General features: G+C 45.4%; 1 protein-coding gene across 4 annotated transcripts in view; it reads left to right on the top strand.

Annotated features, from left to right (window-relative positions):
• Positions 1–19,072, top strand: part of Peak1 (pseudopodium enriched atypical kinase 1) — a 231,033-nt gene extending 211,961 nt beyond the window's left edge. For 3 of the 4 annotated variants that reach the window (XM_052761162.1, XM_052761172.1, XM_052761183.1), the window contains one exon: positions 12,535–19,072. In XM_052761162.1, coding sequence (XP_052617122.1) covers positions 12,535–13,698 — 1,164 coding nt within the window. In that variant the 3' untranslated portion in view covers positions 13,699–19,072. The remainder of the gene's footprint in view (positions 1–12,534) is intronic. The other variant, XR_008222927.1, reaches the window with a different exon arrangement.
• Positions 19,073–21,180: the final 2,108 nt, after the last annotated feature.

Here is a 21,180-nt window from a genome sequence, read left to right as displayed (position 1 = left end):
GCTTAAGATGGGGAGGACTTATTTTGACTCATTGTCTGAGATTTCAGTCTATCACGAAGGGAAGACATTATGGCTGGGGCAGCTTGTGGCTGTGGTGGCAGAAATATGATGCCACTTGCTCAAATGTCATTGGCCCAGCAAACAGAGAGAGACTGGGACTAGAATCAGGACTGGAACATTACCCTCAAGGCCCACCCCTTAGTAACCCACTTCCTCCATTGAGGCCCACATGCTAAAAGTTCTGCAGCTTCCCAAACAGCACCAGCCAGTGTAGAATGCTGAGTTTCTCCATGTTCCTCTCCTTAGCAGTGAGAGCTGCTCTCTTCCCGGCCTTCTTACCTTCTCTTTCCGCAGCTGTAACCATTTTCAGCCGGTGACCAATATACCATGTCACAGCCCATATGCTTTGCAGTCTTGAAATTTCCAGTCAAAGTGGCTTCATTATGGTTCATCCTCACTCCAATTTTTTGGGACATAGGCAGAATATAACCGGATTCTTTGCCAGCATGTAACATAAATGGCATCTCCATAGAACCCTTGCTCCCCTCTGAAACTTCATGAGCCTGGCCATATTTCTATTGCCATTCTGGTCTCCTGAACTCTCAATCAGACTGACCCACTAAACTGTATACCAGCCTCACCCATTGACCTCCGCTTACAGAAAGAATCCTGGATTTCTCTAGCCTGCAGCTCCAAAGTTCCACATTCCTCCCAGACCTTTTCCAAAGGACTAGGAGGTATCTGGTCAGGTTCCTCACAGCAACTACTCTACTTCTGTTTTTTTAAATCAGTTACTGTTTTCCATTGTTATAAATAACTCCCTCACCAGAAGGAACTTAACGGGAGAGGGACTGTTTTCGCTCACAGTTTGAGGACGTGCCAGCCCATCATGGTGGGAAGGCACAGCAACAGTAGTGCCTTGCAGCAGTGGGAGCAGGAATTATGAGGCTGCTTGCCCCTATCTTGTTAGATTAGCAGACAGAGAGCCACTAGAGCCAGAAGCAGGGCTGGACTATAAACCCTCAATGTCTGCCCCACAGTGACCCACTTCTTCCACTGAGGCCCCATCTCCTAAAATTCCCTCAGCTCCCCGAAAAGTTCCAGTAGCTGAGGGCCCCATGTTTGAATACATGAGCCCGTGGGGATATGTCACAGTCAAACCATAATAAAGCCATTGTAAGAGAAAAGGGTTACAGAATGTCTGCAGGACATGGTGGCAGATCCGTGTAGTCCCACACCTGGGAAGCTGAAGCAGGAGATCTTGGGTTTCGGGCCAGCCTAGACTCTACAACTAGACTCTGTCTTAAGAAAGAAACTACAGGACTTAATATGCACGTAATATTATAATGCTCAGTTGTACAAATAAGCAATAATTCCATTATACAATATAGAAACATTCATGTGTCTCTTACCCGCCATTACTTTTTACATCTACTACAAGGACCATGGCTTTTTAATTCTTATATGCTTAGAACCTAGTATAATATATAATATAATGGGCATTTGATAAAATATTCCATGACATTTCAAAAAACAATATAAAACATTGGGATAGTCTGTAGATTTACAGCAACGCATATGCACAAGACAAAAACCTTGCCCTCCTAGAGCTTATAATACAGCAGAGATGACAAAACATAATAACTCTTAAATAAGACAGATTATAGTGAAGGTTCAAACAAAGGGGTTAATTCAGAATTAATGATTTTAGAAGAAAATCATAGTGGGAGAGACCCAAAAGACTGAAAGCAGGGAGGTCATTATTGTGTATTTGCAACAGTTCAAGTAATGGAGAGTCCACCTGTGCTGCAGTAGGACAGAGAGGAAGAAGGGGCGTGGTTCAGATTGATGAAGGTGTGAGCCGTGTATAGTTAGTGCTCGATGTAAGGTGAAGGCAGCAGTCATAAATTGCTAGGCAGGACAACCCCAAAAGGATAGCAGTGCCATTAAATGAAATAGGAATCAGAAAGATGAGGTGTCTCTGAAACATGCAAATGGCAGCCAAGTTAGAGAGGCTCAACAGCCAGCTGAACACAGGAGCTTGGGACTCATGGGAAATGTAAAGCCTGGAAAGATGGGTTACTCAGCTCCCAGAATCTTGATTTAGTTCAGACTAAATGAGATGTATGAGTTTGTTAGTGGAAGAGTGCAATGTGAAAAAAAGGCATACACATAGAAGTGACTGAAAGCAGGAACAGTTAGAACAGTAGTCACCAAAGGCAAAGTCCCACAGGCCGAGAGCTCAAGCCTATTTCAAGACAAGAGTTCAGTCTCTGGTGAGCCTCAAGAAAATGCAATGACAGTGTGGGCAGGGGAGAGAAGGCCCTGCTTGCCCCGTCCCCTCACTGCCTACAGCATTCGAGAGAGCAGGCACTGCTCCTCACCAGGGCACCATAATAGTGCCAACCCTGCTGGTGAGAGCACAGGTGAGCTTGCCCTGAGGTCGTGAGAGAACATGAATGTGAGAGACTGAGTCCTGCCCCTCACCTACCATATGGTGGTGTGGGCAAGATTGAGAACCCCTCCTCCCCATGCACCTGGAGGCCTGTGGTAGATAGGAGAGCTGTCCCTGAGGTCACTAGAGCAAGAGAGCTGGCCCTGCCCCTCACCAGCTGCAGCACTAGGCAGAGTGGCCCCTACACCTCGACTAGGCAACACCGTAGAGCTGGCCCTGATGGTGAAGGTGTGGGCAAGCCTACCCCAAGGACATGAGAGCAGGAGACTTGGCCCCACCCCTTGCTGCTTACTACATAGGGTGAGCTAGCTGGGACAGTATTGGAGAGCTCACCCGGACATTGAGGATGAAGGAGAGCTGGCGGGTTGACCAACACAGCAACCACCCAGACCCAGAACCAAGGCTATAAGTTGGCCCATCCCATCATCCACCCCATCTGTGATCTGCTGGAGCACATGAAGGGGTCCTGCAGGCCCAAAGTTACAGGATCTCCATGACACAGGATAACAACAGGATATCAAGGAGGAGTCCCAGTGAGGGCCCAGTATTAGTGATGTAGCAAAAACCAGAGACCTCAAACCAGACCAATGACTCAATGCAATGGACACTTGCAAGTAACAATATCTGGACTAAAGGACTGTGTGACTCACTGCATCACACTACAGCTCCCACAATGAAATTTTTCTTTGCTTTGTCTTTTCTTTTCAATTTTGTCTTTTTTATCCTCAGGGAGGGGAGGTTGTAAGGGTAGAGGGCAGATGGGACAATACTGTCCCAGCTAGCTCACATAGGATCGAGATGCACAATGTGAAATCCACAAAGAATCAATAAAAAGTTAAACTGTAAAAAATAGAAGAAAATGAGTAGTGAGGGGGATGGATACCAACACAGCACTCTAGCAGGGTAAGAAATGGGGAGATAGTGAATATAGTCAACTTTTACCTAGGTGTCTTAGTAAAGGAAAAGCAAAATCGATTCCCACACAATCAGTTACCTTCAGCTCCCATTTCTCACTCATCCATGTTTTCTCTTATTCTCTCATCTTGACAGACTACCACCCAGCAGACCAAATTGTCTGGGTGAGCTACACTTTGGCTAGACTCCAGCCCCTCACTTCCCTAGTCTCTAAATAAAAGTAACCATACAATTAAACTTGAACTAAATCTTCCTGCTATCCAAGTAAAGATCTCCATTGCCTTCTTTGTCTCTCAAAGAATCACAGTAGCTGTAACGAAACATCCTAGTAAACTAAAGTCAGTTCACAAGGCCTTTATCATCCTTTACTAAAGGAAACCGAGGCCAGAGGGGATGGCCAGTTTTGCAGAAACACCAGCTTCATGGCAGACTGACTCCTGACTCCTCAGCAGACCTTTCCTCTTATGCTGGAGTCGGTTAGCTAGCTCTCCATGTAATGCCTTTTGCCTAGATACCTGGTAGATTATTGCTTGGTCTCACTAAGGTTTTTTTTTTTCTCTCTCTCTCATTTATCTCATGAGATAATCTTTGAACAAATGCTGCCGTGAAAGACTGTATGTTAAATTTGGATGAAGTTGCCTTAAAGGCTCAGTGTCTTACATGTGTAAAAATACAACTGCCTTTCTGACTGTTTCCCCAAGCAGTCCACAGTTAAGATGATGGCTGTCTTTTCTTTTGATAGTGCAGGTCTTTGTTCTCAAGGCTAGACCATACAAAGCTCAGGAGACAGGGGACTTCCCTGTTTCGCCAGCAGACCTACTTGCTTTTCAGCCTACACCACAGCCTTGTTAAAAGCTTCTAATAAAGTTGAGGTGAATTGTGGAGACCAGCGCTTTTTATTGCACTTTTTACTCAAATCCCAATTTGTCTTATTTGGGTAGATGCTGAGAAAGCAAGACACTAAATGAAAAAGCATTAAGGGGAATAGCTGTTATCAGTAGGAATTTACAAGGAGTTCATACTATCTGCACAGGCAGTTAATTACTAGCTTAGTAGTAAGAGAAAATCTAGATGTGAAACCATCCCCACTTTCATAATTCAACACAAGTATGTCCAGCATTAAAACATTACAGGAAGTGGGTGATCGGTGGCCAGCTACACATACACAGCCAGTCTAGGTTAGTGTCCACTTCATTTCATGGCTCTGTGCGTATAGAAGTGTCAGAGGCTCAGCTGGGAACTTGCTTAGAAAGAAGAGGTTTGGGCTTGTATGAACTTGGAGCCAAAATAAATGACCTACTATGAAAAAAGTCAGAGCTTTAATATTAATGAGGTGAGAGAACATAGTGGGAATTACAAGTTAGGCTTCACATTAGTTGAATTCCTAATCTAGGTCCTAAACTCTAAGTTACAAATCAAATGGTGAAGCCTTACAGTTACCTTCTCAAATATCTCCTCTAGGTTCCGAATGAGTTTCTTAGCCATGTGAACATTTTTGTAGTAATTTAAGCATTAAAATACCTGGCCAGCCTGACAAGTCTCATAGCAGATTTCTACAGTATGGAGTCTTAGTACTTTGGACCCAGACAGCATTTCATATATTAAACATTTCCTCAGTTTTGAATGTTGTTGTAACACAACTGTCTATAGGGGTCATGGTGAGGGGTGGGTCTTACCTCTGTAGCCAGAAGTAAAGGATACTCCTCAGCTGGTCAAGGAGTTAATGTCAAGCAGTAATTGACCTATATACTTACAGTATCAAATACTGGTATCAATTTAGAACTGGAGGTTTTCATTCTACACATTCCCATATGCAGTTGTACTTTTATGTACTGCAGCAGAATAGCACAGATAGAATAATGTGTGTGATCTTCAGTGTTTCTCAGTTTTGTCCCGCTACAATTTATTCCCTACAATATCCATCTCACTTAAGGCTCACTGAGGCACTGTTAAACGCATAGCACGAGAAGGAAATGAGATTCCCTGCTGATAAAGTGGAAGTAGGCTGAAGGCACACTGGGCCCATAATGGAAAAGTAAAAGCTAATGTAGGCTATTTTGGGAAGAGCCCTGCCTTTTGTAATTATTACTTTCTTTGGGAAAAAGAATAGAAAATTGAGTCGAATGATGAAGGAGCCTTGTCGTTTTGTGTAGTTTTGTTCAGGACAAAGTCAGCGAGCCTCCGGAACAGACTCGACTCAGCAGACAGCTCATATTGATTCAGTTTTACTGGCTTGTGTAGTCTGGTCATTCATGAGTGTTGATTACTTAAGTCTGTCTGCTATGGTCCCTTCTCCATTACTTTGCCAACTTCCGTCAGTTTCCTAAAAGCTCTTCACGTACTCCAGCTGCTCTGAACAAATAAGCCTTAAAACCATACTGGATTCAGTGTAGCTTTTTCTTGGTATTGTGTAGAGGTAAATTGAACATGTACTATGTGCCTTGTTCTCTGCTAGGCCCTGAGATACAAGTGTCTGTTCTTAAAGTACACCAAAAAATGAGCTAACTCTAATAAGAGAGATGTTCAGATGCAGGAGAGGTTTAGAGTGTTTAGCTCCTTCTCTCTATCAGAAGTACCACCTGAGAAAGACTTTGAAAGAAAAAGTAGGAATCCCTTTGACACCTGAGGAATGAAAGTGGGGCCTCGGATGGAAAGTACTGCAGGAATGGGAGACTGGCTATAAACAGAGCAGCATGGTAAGAACACAGTGGAAAAGAGGTAGGAAATACAGTTGGAAAGAGACTACTAAGGTATCTAAATAGGCGGGTGATATCAGATATTTTTTAAAGATGGCTCTGCTCCCTGTGAAGGTGATTTTTTTTTTTCGAGACAGGGTTTTTCTGTGTCATTTTGGTGCCTGTCCTGGAACTCGCTCTGTAGACCAGGCTGGCCTCGAACTTACAGAGATCCACCTGACTCTGCCTCCCTAGTGCTGGGATTAAAGGCGTGTGCCACCGCCGCCGCTGCCGGCTGTGAAAGTGATTTTTAAAGGAATCCATAGGAGAAGCTAGGAGCCCCATTGGAAAGCCTTTGTAGTAGTCCAGGAAGGTGGTAATGGTAACAATAGGGATGAAGAAAGGATAATTTAAAGGATATTTAGGAACAAAATCAATAGGAGTTGTAAATCATTTGGACATAGGGAGTTAAGGTAGCAGAGAAATCCAGAGTGAACTTGATGCTGAGCCAGATAGTAGAGCCATTCACCAGGAACAAAGACCAGAGAGCGAGGCTTGGTTGTGCCGGATATTGGGAATTCATGGGATAAGGCAACACAAATTATTCAGCCGGTGTTGACAGTGTAAGATTCCGAGAGATAAATGTGGGTCACAATGCAGGTGTGAGATCAGCGGCATATGCAAGGTGGTTGCTGAAAACTAGCAGTTCAAAAAACCTTTGGGACAAAGAGTCCAGAGATAATAGTGACCAGCTCCATCATACTCATGCCACCCCTACCCCTGACTCTGCTCTTTCCTTAACTTGAGTATCTGTCACCAAAGGGGCAGCAAGATGTAGGTCTTCTTTACAGGTCCCAGACAGTGAGGGCATTCTAGAAGGGTCAGTAATGATAGACACGTGCTGTCTTTTCCTCCCCGGCTGCTTATAATGTGGCTGTGCAGTCACAGCCCCCCACAGTCTACTTTATAAAAGTTAGCTGTCTAGGTTGACATTCTTATTACAAACATAAATGCTTTATAATGACAAATTTGCCTCAAAGGTATGCAGAGCAGTTGCCATGAGCAACACATAAAATGAGCCCCTGAACTGAAATGGATGTTTGGAATCTTTTCAGATTGTGTGTGAGGAACCATTGTCCAGCTCAGGTTTCCTGCTGAGACCAGGCTGTGTAATTGTTGTGTGTTTGACCCAGGTCTAGGAAACTCTTGAGAGAAGATAATTTGACCCCGACCCCGGTTTTGTGTTTTGTTTTTCCATTTCCCAGCAGATAACTTGTCAATGGTTAAAGTGTCCCCACCCCTGTGTTTGGAAACGTTGTCAGATTGCTTCAGGATGCTGCGATGACAAATGCTGTAGAATCATCAGACTTGTTGGCCTACTTAGTTAATAGCAATCAGATAGTTCTCCTCCTCTGTGTATTTTATCAGCTCAAACATGTACGCACTTTCCCTTCAAGCCCCAATTTTCACACCAGTACATTATTCATGCTGCGTTCAAGGGTCGTGTACGGACCAGCTAGCTGTTCTTTTTTGGTGTTCCCCTGACCTCTCTGGAGAGTGCCTCAAGCAGGCATGCCCTGTGAGCTGATGAGCATGAAGCCCCCGTGCCCGGGATGGGCTCCTGGCCTGCTGGTGCTCTTCTCATCAAGGGCTCCCTTTACATGAATGACGAATCAACAGCAGGCAGGCAGGCAGACAGACCATGGTCTATGTTTCCACATGAGCCACCCTTCAGCAGCTGGATTGTGTTCTGCTGCAGTGTGCAGAGGTGCCTGGATGTTGATATTGCAGCTCCCTCTAGTGTCCCTGGGGTGCAGCCACTCAGTTTTTCTTCCATTACAGAAAATGTAGACAAGCACAGAATCTGCCCAAATTGGCAGCATTTTAAGTTTGCTTTCCCATACAGTTTTCTCTTGTTGGGAATGTGAACTTTTCCTGAAGATAGGATAGCATCCTCATTCTGCTGTGTTTTTGTTTCAGAGTGTGGGAATAGTTCTGAACACTCTCTCTTCAGATGTTCCTACTGGGGCCATCTACCACTGATAAGGAAAGAATGTGAATTCTGCTCAAAAGAAATAAATGAAAATGAGAAACTGAAAGGTTTACTTTGATACTGAGTAGAGAAAATACTGGGTAAAGGAATTTAAAAACAAACAAACCAAACCACTGGCAGTAAGACCTTCGTCCATTTATTCTGGAAAGAATAGTTTGTTCTCCAAATAACTTCTGAACTAGAAATTTATCATCTGAAGTCAGACCATTTTGAGGTTTTTTTTTTAATCTAAAGGAGTCAAGTTATTAATATTTGAAAAATGACTACTACGTAGTACATAGAAAATATTATATTCCTGCCTAAATTAACATCATTGCAGCCTCCATAATAAAGATTTATGAGCTACCTATCATGTGAAATCCTATTATGGAAATCTCCATAAGTCCATGTTGGGTTGTAACTGGCTTCATGGTTATAAACCTATTAAAAGTCCAGTACCTTCCCTCTCTTTTACACTCCATTCTTCTCTCATTTTCATTTGCCCTTAAACTAGATTGACCCATTATTCTCCAGCCTGTCTGTGTAAATGCACAGATAAGGAAGTGCTGCTTGCTCAGGTTGCTCTCTGGGCAGACCATTTTCCTCCCAAGCATCCAAAGTAGTGGAACAATTTATCACTTCTTCTTTATAAGTCACTCTGATCTTTTATCTCAAGTTGATCTTTGAAGCTAAACATAAATTCTAGTTGTAGAACCCATGTTCTTATCTACTTCCAAAACTTAGGAAGACTTTATATAAATATGTCCGACTACCTCTGTGTGTACATGCAGAGGAAATTACCATATCACATTTAGGCCATCTCCTCTACTCCTGACACTGAACCACCAGATGATGAGGGGATTTCCAGTGTAACTTGGCATAGGAAAGAGTAAAAACTTAACCAAGTAGGTTGGCTTCCTTAGACAGGAACATAATGCTGACCTTGGCATAAATGGTGGTGACCTTAGCTGGGCATGGCTCGTAGCCATACTTGGGAATCTGAGGCGGGAGGATTACTTCAAGTTTGAGACTAGCCTGGACTCCATAGTGAGTTCCTGGCCAGTCCGGACTCTTCATAGGACACTATCTCAAAAAACCAAAACCAGGAGACCCTTTCCCAGTCATTCATTAGCTGTCCTCCTCAGACCAGCAGTCAGGGAGCGCCACCGCTGTGGCAGGTAGCTCTCGGAACTTGAAGGAGAGAGTGGGGGGCCGGCAAGGAGGGAAAACGGGAACACTCCCACACATACAAACTATATATATTTTTTTGCTTTGTTCTGTTTGAAAAAAATATGAAGATTCTGTAAGATTGCCTCCTTCCTAACATTTCCAAGTGGTCTGATTGGTTAGCAGCATTACATTTGTGTGTCTTAGTCATGTGTAGATTTCCTTGATATACTTGATTCCATTTAATCTCTCCTGCCGCCTGTGAGGTAAGGTTTCCATATTCTGTATGGTGTTTGCTTTGTTAGGCAATCTGAGACCCAGAGGAATTGAATGAACATGCCCAAGGATACTTAGCTATTGACAAGGCTAAAATCCCATGCCTAAGTCCTTGGAGTGTCCTTTCTGTAACATGACAACTGAGTTTAATTTTCAGTTTCATTCAACCAAGCTCAATAATATTTGATAGACTTTTCAAAGACTGAGGAATTGGGACCCTGGAATCTCCATTTTAGCAGGCAATATAATATTGAGCAAATTATAAACTGCCAATGAGTTTAATGGTACCGTGTACCAGATCTAACCCCCCCCCACACACACACACAACTAAATTATGGCTAGTATAGGATTTTAAATACTTGGTGACACATAAACATGAAGTATTGCCATCGGTGCATTATAGAAGGAATTGGTGTGATTGATGAGCCTATAGGATGTATTACACTGCCTGTGCTCAAGACTGAGAGCTTTCCAAAGATAATGTTTTCACAAAGATAGATGTCTGAACTTGACCTCTGCCTGAGGACATCTATTTCAAGACCAGAAGTTTGCTTTAAAAATAAATATAAAGCACTTTTCAAACTGATTAGGTAAGTATGTGGTAGAAGACTTGAAAGACCTTGGTTTTGGATGTCTCAGTAGGTATATATGGACTTACTTCCATGGCATGGGCCAGTGATATCAAGTCTCTAATTGTAATAAGCATAGGCAATGAGAAGGAGATACTGTTCTCCCTGGAGACTCCCTTGCCCTTTTTTTCTTTTTAATATATCTATATGAATAGAAATCATTGCATGCTGCTTCTCCAAACAGGGCAGCCATCTGTATCTCCTAAGAGATTTGCAGTTTTCTTTTTAAGTAAAATGGATAAAATACAGTTTTTAAACTTGCTTTTTTTTTTTTCATATCACTGTAACAAACAGGCAGCATGCGTACTACCAAGAGCACACATGCTGCTGGGAGTCTGTGACACCTGACCCTAGCCTGTTGTGGTCTGTGAACCAGCAGTAGACTGCAGCTCCACTGTCAGCCTCTCCAGACCCACCCGTGGGATGATTCCATTTGGTTATGCTTTTATAGCCCTTGGAGATCAGAGCCTCTTTCTTGAGTCATGCCTACTTCATAGAATTTCTTCCAGAAGGTCTTACTGCCTGATGTTGGAATTACAGGGACGGGGAGGGGGAGGAAGAGCCAGGCTAGAAATTTCTACAGGAAGTAAGTGGAAATTGATTTTGCTGTTTGTGGTTGTCTTCTGGCTAGGTGAAGGGTAGAGTGGAATAAGCTTTGGCACTACAGCACACTCAGCTCTGAAAACTATGAACATGTATCTGGACCTCACCCTTTCCTTTCCAGAAAAACATCAACTGGACATGCAGAGTTTCTTGGTGGTAGAAGCATTCAAAATTCTTCCTTCTGGCTTTTTTGAAATTAAATTGTGTATTATCTATAATCACCATACTGTACAAGACATCTGAATCCGTGCCTCCAACCTGTTTATATCTGTCGCCCAGCCTTCCCCACTCTTCTTCCCAGCCTCTGACGGCCACTGTTTCACTCCCAGCTTCGAGACCATTCTTTAGGAGCCACATCTGACCAAAATCATACTGTGGTTTATATGAGCCTGGTTCATTTTACTTAGCAAATGACTTCTACTTCTATGTCTGTCATCACAAATGACAGTATGTTGTTATTTTTTATGTATATGTACCATATTTTATTTATCAGTCAGCAATTAATATAATTTCCATTTCTTGCCTATCAGTGATGACCACTGGATGCAGATGTTCCTCCAACAGTACTATTTCCATTTCCTGAGGTCACACGGTGGCTCTGTTTTTCATTATTTGAGGCTATGCTCTGTTGTCTTCCACAGTGACGGTGCTCCCTTGTATTCCCACCACCAGTGTGCATGAGGTTCCTTTTCTGCATACTCTCACCACACTTTTCTTTTTGTAACAGCTCTTTTTTTTCTATAATTTATTTTTGCTACTTTTTAATTACGTATATGTGGGAGGTGAAGTGTGTACACATGAGTGCAAGTACCCTCAGAGCCCAGAAGCATCTGGTCGTCTTGGAGCTGGAGTCATAGGTGGTTGTGATCTTTATGGCGCGGGTGCTGGGAACTGAACTCTGGTCCTCTGCAAGAGCAGTTAGTTCTGCTGCTGGTGAGCTGTCTCTCCAGCCCCAGTAACAGCCATTCTAATGGAAGCAAGGTGACATGGTTTTGATTTACCTTTCCTTATAGTCGTGTGTGTGTGTGTGTGTGTGTGTGTGTGTGTGTGTGTGTGTGTGTGTGTGTCCGTCCTTCTGTCCATCCCACTGTATGTCTTATGCTAATTATTTTTAATTGGATTATTTGAGTTTTAGTAATTTTTGTTATTGTTAGGTTTGTTGGTTGGTTGGTATTGTTTTTTATTTTGAATTTCTTATATGTTCTAAATATTGGCCTTTTATCAGATGTGTAGTTTCAAATATATCTCATTGTTATGTCTTCAGTCTGTTGACTATTGACTTTGTGGTACAGAAGTGTTTTAGTTTGATGTAATCTCATTTGTCTACTTACGCTTTTGTTGCCTATTCCTTTGGAGTCTTGTGCACATCTTTTTTCCCCATTTTAACATCCTTTAGCCTTTTCCCTGCTTTCCTGCTGGTCTTGAGGTTAAGTCTTTAATTCATCTTCAGTTGATTTGTAACTGGTGAGAACTTAGGGGTCGTTTCACTCTTCTGCATGTGTACATACAATTTCCCAGCACCGTTTGTTGAAACCCTCAGTCTGTTTTAAAGGGCTCATGTGAAAACTTGCGGTGGAACACACAAAGCACTGAGCCCGACCTGGAATGTAGGGCTCCATGAGAAATGGCCGCTACCAGCAGTGGTCACTCAGCGTAGGGCTGGCTGCCAAGACTCTTCTGAAGACTTCGCTATGTGACTGTTTACTCCTACTGAGTCACCTTCCAGTCAGTCCCCCTCGCACATCCTGAGTCTAAGTCTAAGTGTTTCTTGCTCTCTTTCAGATCTGTAAGAGCAAGGCTCAGGAGTCTCAGCAGTATTACCATAGCTTGGCTGTCCGGCAGAGTCTGCCTGTGCATTTTAACATCCAGCAGGATTGTGGCCATTTCCTTGCTGAAGTCCCTAATCGTCTGCTTCCCTGGGAGGATCCTGATGCTCCTGAAAAGGCAGAGGATGAAACTGAAAACAGTGAGGAAGAGGTGAAAGCAGAAACTGCTGGGGAAAATCCCCAGCCCTGCTCTGAAACAGAGTCCTCCCAGAAAGAGAGCCACCGAGTCACGAACAGGAAGCAGAGAAGCCACGTTGTAGTCATCACCAGAGAGGTTCCCCATCTCACTGTGGCTGACTTTGTGCGAGACTCTTTGGCCCACCATGGGAAAAGCCCTGACTTGTATGAGAGGCAAGTGTGTCTGCTGCTCTTACAGCTGTGCTCTGGCCTCGAGCATCTCAAGCCCTACCATGTCACTCACTGTGATCTGCGCCTGGAGAACTTGTTGCTTGTCCAGCACCAGCCTGGGGCAGGTGCCCAGGGCCCTTTACCTGCAGATCCTTGCCCCACCTCAGCTTGTCCCACAAGGCTCATCGTGAGCAACTTCTCTCAGGCCAAGCAGAAGAGCCATCTGGTGGATCCCCAGATCCTCCGAGACCAGTCCCGCCTTGCCCCAGAGATCATCACAGCCACCCAGTATAAAAAGTGTGATGAATTCCAGACAGGCATCCTCATCTATGAGATGCTGCACCTGCCCAACCCTTTTGATGAGAACCCAGAGCTGAAGGAGAAGGAGTATACACGCACAGATCTGCCTCGAATCCCTCTCCGCTCCCCTTATTCTTGGGGCCTGCAGCAGCTCGCTAGCTGCCTCCTAAATCCCAACCCTTCTGAGCGGATCCTCATTTCTGACGCCAAAGGCATCCTCCAGTGTCTGCTCTGGGGCCCCCGTGAAGATCTCTTCCAGACCTTCACCACCTCTACAACCCTGGTACAGAAGAATGCTCTGCTACAAAACTGGCTGGACATCAAGCGAACACTGCTGATGATCAAGTTTGCTGAGAAGTCCCTGGACAGAGAGGGGGGCATCAGCCTCGAGGATTGGCTTTGTGCTCAGTATCTGGCTTTTGCCACTACAGACTCCCTGAGTCATATTGTAAAAATCCTGCAACACCGTTAATGTGGCCTGGACATTGTTCCTACTACTAAATATTTCCACCTTCTTCATGTTGCCCTCATGTCCCTGTCCTAGTACTCACTCAGAATTCAAGGAAAGGACAGAAGGCTAGCCCGCTGCTGTCCTTGTCCACAAGCAGAGGGGGCCATTCAGCAAGGTCACCCACAGCTTTACACGGTGAGAAGCCGAGTGTCTCCTTACTGTACAGAAATTCAACTGTGCAGTCGCCTTCCTTGGAACATTTATCACCTGGTCCCACAGATACGGGGTCAAAAATGAAATGCACATCCAAGAAGGACCAGCTCCAGCGGAGTGAGCTCAGTAAGCTGTGTCCACCTCCTCCCTAACTCGGAAGCTCACCTATCTTTATTAGCTAGCAGCACACATGTCACCAACCTCAACTGTCATCCAGTAACGCCCTCCCAGCCGCTTCCTCCTCCTCTACCATATCAATAACTGCTTCTTCCCCAGGAGGGCGTGCCATTGCTTCTCGGCTCAGTTTTAGTCACTGGGGACGTAGCCTTTGTCCTGGCGTCCAGGGAAAGGAGAGATTTCCGTCTGTTGGATCATGGGTCGTCCATTTCCATTTTTGTTCTTACTAAATGTGCACCCTGCTCAGAGAGCAAGCTGACAGCCACAACCCCACTGCCACTGCTTGGCTGTCCTTCACCTTAACTCTGTCCCAGCCTGCTGAAGTTTGGGTTTATCATCCACTTTTTGTGGCCCGTTAGAGAGCTGACTGAAGGTGATGTCACCAATGCCTCAGCAGGATGGAACGCAGGTCAGAGCTTATGAATTGTTGGCAGGACATGAGGAAATGATGTCCTTGTGTGTGCAATTCTCCAGGGGCCCTCAGGGAACAGACTTTCAAGGACTGTTCTTTGATTACTATCAGGCCTATCAGCATGGCAGCCAGGGCTGGTGGTGCCTGCATCAGTTTCCCCCACAAGCAGTAATTGGCCACCTCCCTTCCATCAGCAGCCGGTATTAACTACCCTGCCAAATGCTGTAGACAATAGCTCTGAATGAAATGGCTGTCCACTTAGCATTAACATCACCTTAGAAAGCACCTCAGAGCCGGCTGTTGGAATGGCCAGAAGGCAAGGGAGGAGGGAAAGGCCACTAAGATGGCTGACCTGCTCCTAAGAATGTCAGCCTCTTCCAGAAAGACTGCCTTCCACAGTGAGTGGCACATTACTCCTAAGACTTTGCAGTGGACCTGGAGCTCAGCTCACAGGAAGGCTGGCGGCTGCAGTGGATGGTTGAGAGCTGTTCCCATGGGACTTGGACTACCCCATGAATTATGTGCAATTTTTATATGTATTTTTAATCTGTATATTACAGTGTTTATGTTGCAACTTGACTTGAGTGAGAACTACAGAAGCCTTCCTTTCTTCCCTTGGCACATACTTGCGCTAAGAAGCAAGTATTCTTTCCACCTGTGTGTGTGTGTATGTTCATACACTTGTTTTCTTCAAAACTGTGAGTATCTGTTTACATCCACCTCGAAATCCCAAGAGTCACTTGAATGGTAAGTGTGTACACATGGGTGCCTGTGTGCATGCACGTGCTGGAGATAGAGGCCAGGCCTCCAGGGAAGCAACCTGTAGTGGGGTTGACATGTTCTCTGCACCCTGCCAGTGAGGATCCCTGGGGAGCCCTTATCCACCAGCGCAGAGTCATCTTAAAGCCAAGACTGATTGTGCAGTATTACTTGGGTGGCACCTTAGTGGCCTTGGAAATTTCTAGACTTTTAACATTTTTAACAGCCTTTCATGTGATTCACCCTTATCAAAGAGGATTGAAAAAGGAGAATGTATTTTATTATGCATTTTTAAAGAGAATAATATTTGTGAGGTTGCATATGGAGGATGGCCTTGTGTTCCTGGCTAGCACTCTGAACTCCCAGGAAAGAGGGCCAGTTGGCTCACAGAGAGTCTTGTCTCTTCTGGATAGCATGACTGTGGAGTGGGCAGCCATGAGTCATGGCTGTATTGTGCCTAGCAGGCTGGGGTTTGATTCATCTTTCATAGCCCGTGTGCACATAATTCCCTGCCTAATTATGCACTGAACCGGCAGCATAAAGACCACTGACCACGTCAGCTGGCACAGTCCTTCACTTCCCACAATGTTTGCAAATTGAGACATACCTTCTCAATGTCACTCTCATGGTGCCTTGCCCATGTAAATCTGAATGTTGACTATTTAATGAGGTTACATATTTAATGCAGAATGTTCCCTAGTTCCTCTGTTTGTTCTGTCTGTAGGTATCTTTTTTTTCCCCTATTATCTTGGATCCAGCCTTCTTTCACGCTGCTGTAGAACAAGCATGCGCACTTCCACTACCACGTCTCACCGCACTGGTAAACCGAGCACTCTTCATTCCACGTGTCTCTTACTGTTCTTGTGTCCACACTAGTGAAGGGCAAAAATGAAAGCCAGCTAACAAGAGAAGGGCCTCGGGCTTCCCAGAGACAGGTGGCTGTGTTACTTGTCAATGGGAGATGGCTGCAGAATGTGATGGAGAGGGAAGAGGGTGTCCTAGGTTAGGTCGGAACAGAGACAAGAACTGTATTTCTAGGTAAGGAGTCCATCAGGTAGGTGGTCCTCTGAGCATTTCTCAAAATAATGAAATTCAGTCAATGTAACTTTACCATAGATTCTTTATATTTCCATTTTAATGCATTCATCAACTGGAAGGAAACCCTACCCTCTGCAGACACATACACACATTTTATATATACATATATTATGAGTTTTGGAGTATCACTAGTATAGCGCTTGAAGTTTTCACAAGTAGTATCTGTACAGACTGGATATTTTTTCTTTTCTAGTAAAGTCTATGCCATAGCTTCTTCCATTATGTCGAGAGTTTGAACAACTAAGCCCCTATTGGAGCTTTTCCTTAAGCCACATGAACAATCTCTCAGCACATGTGGGTGTTAGAGAAAGAGCACTGTGGCTCGAGCAGGCAAGAGTCAATGTCTCTCAGAGTGCCTTGTTAGCATAGTAACCTAACCATGGCAAGAAGAATTATTTTGCGGAGAGGCAGCCTCCTGTGCCACAGAGGAAAGCCCTCTGGGGATGTGTATACCCACATAGTGTGCAAAAGTTCACCATAAAGGACAGCAGTTAGATGAGCAAATGAGCAACAAAACCTGTGAGAGATGACATGGGATTGGTGGAAATCCCCAACCCCAAGGCTGAGCTAGACTGGAGACAGCGATGGCCATGGGTTCCAGGATTTGCTCTCAAGAGATGGGCTGGATGAGGTCATGGGGGAATGTGCACTCGTGCTCCCAGCCTGCTGGTGCTGAGGGCCAGGAAGTACATCCTCAAGAACTAGTCAGAGCAGCTTCCCATCGTAAGGTGCGTTCTGCCTCCGAGCCCAGTGTGTCTTCATGAACATGGACATCTAAACCTCTAAGAAGGTTGATGTTCTAAGAGTAAAGCCTCTGCTATCACAAAGTCCCATGGAAGATCTTGAAGCTACCGAGTAGTAGATCATGGAAGGCTTACACTCAGCTTTCCAAGTTTAATTTATCTAGTACTAGAAAATCACCAGACATTAGCTGGTGACCTGCAGTCAGGAGTTTCCCAGAGCTTATACCCAGAGTGATCTGAAAAGATACAGGCTAGTCTCAAAGACTGGGATGGAGTTTGGAGGCTTCATTATATTTCAAGTAATTCTGGGGATAGAAAGCGGACACACACTTGGAAACAGAGCAGGAGGGACTCAGCTCCCTGGGCCAACTCCGGCTGCTTGTCGTTCCCCTCGCTGGTGGATAAGGATTGAGATTCTGATCCAGCCTGATAAGTGAACAGGACGGCTGCCCAGAAAACTGCATCACTGGATTTACCTCACTGAAGCTCGTGTTCTCAAAGGCCCAGCGTGCTGCACTGAGACAAGTGCTACCCCTGAAGTGTGCACTGAAGTCCATCCGCCCACACTCACAGCCGTGCACAGGTGGGGACACCGTGAATCAAAACCAGTGCCCCAAGGGAAGGCAGAAGAGCCATAATGCAAGATCCTAGACAGGTTATACCAAAGAAGTCAAGCCTTTTCATCCTGCTTCTCAGATGATGGGGCTGAGCTGTGGCAGATGCCAGAGGAAGGGAATTGGCAACACATTCCACGTTCAGGGTATTCAACTAAGTCCATCCTCAAACAAACAAACAAACGAAAAAGCTCCCTATTATTTTCAAGCAGTCCATTTTGTACATCAGGAGAAAAAGAAGGTGATGATGGGGCGGGGGGTGGGAGCAGCCAGAGCATAGCGAGATGCTCTGGCATCTAAGAAGGAACTCTTAACCAGCTTGTTGCCCAGACCTTAAGCCTGGGAACACCTTGTCTGTAATATTGAAAGCTTGGGTTTGAGGTGATTTTTTTTTTCTTAAAAAAAAAAAAAAAAAAAGAAGGTGCTTTCAAAGGGTTTGTCTAAAGAGCTCTTGGGAAATTTCTTCACACACTGCACCATTTCATGAACCTTCCTACGAAGGTGACTGTCGGCAGAACACCATCATCTAATGTGTATAAGTACCCAGACTGTCCAAGGTGCTAACACAGCTGTCAAACACCACCCTGCAGCTGTTTCCAAGTCGAGACCTCTGCCACTGGAAACGTTGCCCACCTAGATGGGCCACAGGGGTCTGCATTCAGAACATCTTTAATACCGTCCCCCTTCCAGAGCCTCTCCGTCTGTTCCTGCTCCCCACCCATCCTCCCATGGTTTTTTAAATCAAGAAAGTTTCAGGGAATCAAAAGAGGTTGGGTTTTGTTTTTGTTTTTTTAACCCAGCAGAATTGCAGAGTTATATATTTTACTACGAATATTGTTGTGGTACAGAAAATCCACTTCGCCCGTTGGCTTGTGGCTAGTGTGTGTGTCTGCACTCTTGGTAACTTGAATGTTGAGCCAGCCCTATGGCTTCAGTGTAGTGTTGTTGAAAGATTAAACCACACAGCTTTGGGAAGCCCACTCAAATTGTTCCTTGCTTACTCCCATTCCCTCACCAGTTCTAGGGGGTGCTGTGTGTGAACACATTGGGTTGGGTTTTCTGTTCATAGTGGAGGGCGTTTTGTTGGGAGAAGGACACAGAAGCAAGATGTCACCCGTCTCGGTGATTTGAATCATGACGGTCCGTACCTAACCTCTAGTTCTCCATAGCGCTGCCCACACTCTGTATTGGAACATCTTGTTTCTCTTCCGCCAGCGCTTCACCCCGCTCCTGACATACTTTACAGTTGCATAAATCAACAACAGGTCCCCTGTGTCACCAGTGGCGCCGCCCTTTGGTTTGCTGTGGTACTTTGCTGTGTACTCTGTGGCCTCACGTTACTGTGTAAATAAATTCAGTTTAATATACACTAAAAACCAGACTTCAAGTACATGTTCTTCCAGCGGCTTGTTCATGGTGACACACTGGTGCAGGTTTGGCTGCAGATGTGGTTCTCTTTCTCATCCCCAAGGTGGCTGCCTATCCTTAAACTAGGCGAGGGTAGCTAGCCTCTAGCCAGCATGCCCTCTGCCTCCTGACCCCATCTCTGACTGACAGACTTGTTTCTCTTCAGTGCCTCTGTGATTTGAGAAAAGGAAAGGGAGTGGAGGCGGCTGCCTGTTTGCTGGGTGAGGTCGCCCCCTGGTGTCCAGTCATCACAGGCTCCCTGGTTAGAGAGGCTTGGCCAGCAGCAGGTTTGGGCTGGCTCCTCCAGTGGAAGTCAGCTGCACAGGGACCAGCCTATACATCTCCAGGACTCACACGCCCCAGGCCTGTTCCTTAAGGTGCATTGTCACCCAAGACCTCCTTCCAAAGGCAGGTACAGTGGAGGCTACCTGGTTCAAGCAAGAAGACAGCGTCAGCGATGCAGTAACAGCTGCCACATCCATCGTTGAAGCAGCAGGGCTGAAAGTACAGACGTGTAGACTTGAAACCAAACTTAAGCTCTCACTCGCCCCACTACCGCCGTGGTGGACAGTCTCCACAAAACGTCTATGCTTGTCTCCACCTGCAAGCCCTCTAGAATTTGCGAACGTTGTTCTTAAGGCTTACCCCAGAAAGGGAGCTGCCAGGCTTGGGTTTTATGTTGCCGAGGTACAAACTCCTTATGAATGTGGGCTATAAACTCTTTCCTGCATTCAGGAAGAAGAGACATCGCCCGGGGAACACAGGCTTTGCATACTGCTTGGGCTGGGGAAGGGGGATATGTAGTAGCCATTGGGTCCTAGAGGTCAACAGAGAATGCTGTTCAAGGATCGGGTGACTGCCTGACACTAGTTGGCTACCTAAAAGGATATGGGGCCTGGAGGTGGTCGGCCAGTCCGCATTGACTTAACCTGAGTCCAAGGAGGCCGAAAGGTTGGAGGAGATGGGCCATTTAACACTTGGCATTAACGTTCCTGCAGAGTCACTTTCCAACCCACGCCACAGAGAAGCTCATTCCTTTCCTACCTGGAATGCACAGGTCCCTGCAGCTCTGAGGAGAGTGCCTTCCAGTCTGCTGACCGCTCTCTGCAGCCCAGCCACGAGGCTTCTGCACTCCACGAGGGAAGGAGCTTCATTAGTACTTTAGGAGCCAGAAGCAGCAGTTGGCAGATCACAAGTTGTCATTAAAAGCAGCTCAAGGCAATTACAGCTAAAACTTAAAAATTGGATTTCACGCTGGGTGGGGGCCTGGAGAGGGGCCTGGTTGCTAAGCTCCAACTCAAATGTGCAAAACTCTTTAAGAGGAAACAGGTTGTCTGAGCATGACAGGGCTTTCCCAAATGCCAGATAACCCTCTGCTGTGTGCACACACTGTCCAATAATCAATGGCTCATTTGGCCTCTGGAAGGGATGTGAAAGCTGCTGGAAAGCACAGTGGCCATACTCAGGGATCGGGAATGAAAAGATGGCTCAGCAGTTAAGAAAGTTCTCCAGTTAATATTGTTCTTGAGAGGACCAGAGTTCAGTTCCCAGCACTCATCAGGTGGTTCACAACTGCCTACTGTAACTCCATCTCCAGGAACACCCACACACAGACACATACAACACATAACAAAAGCAATAAAAGTTTCAAGATTACCAAACTAGAGCAATAAAAATAAAATTCATGTTTTTAAAATACGGCAAGACTAGGGGGTCTCTGGGAAGTCCATAAGCAGAGTGTTTAGGAACCTCTAGAGAAGTAACTTGCCTGCTGGGAGGGGAGCACAGGCACCTGTAGATTGGTCCGCACCACCACCCACTGCTCACCAGTCAGTGCTTGAGCCAGAGTCAGGGAGGGCCAGACACCTTCAGGCCAAGCTGGAGAGAGGCTTCAGCTGGTAAGAGCATTTGTTGCTGCTGCAGAGGAGCCCAGCTTGGCTCCTGGTACCCATGTCCGATGGTTCACCACCACCTGTAATCGCAGCTCCAGGAGATCCAAGTCCCCCCAGGTATCTGTACTCATGGATAGACACATACATCTAATTTAAATCTTTTAAGTTTAAAAACAGTTTTTAAAAAT

This window comes from Peromyscus californicus, unplaced genomic scaffold, assembly GCF_007827085.1.
Source record: "Peromyscus californicus insignis strain IS unplaced genomic scaffold, ASM782708v3 Scaffold_11__1_contigs__length_118956290, whole genome shotgun sequence".
Classification (NCBI taxonomy): domain Eukaryota; kingdom Metazoa; phylum Chordata; class Mammalia; order Rodentia; family Cricetidae; genus Peromyscus; species Peromyscus californicus.
The sequence above is the reverse complement of the archived record's forward strand: the minus strand, read 5'-3'. Positions and strand labels throughout refer to the sequence as shown.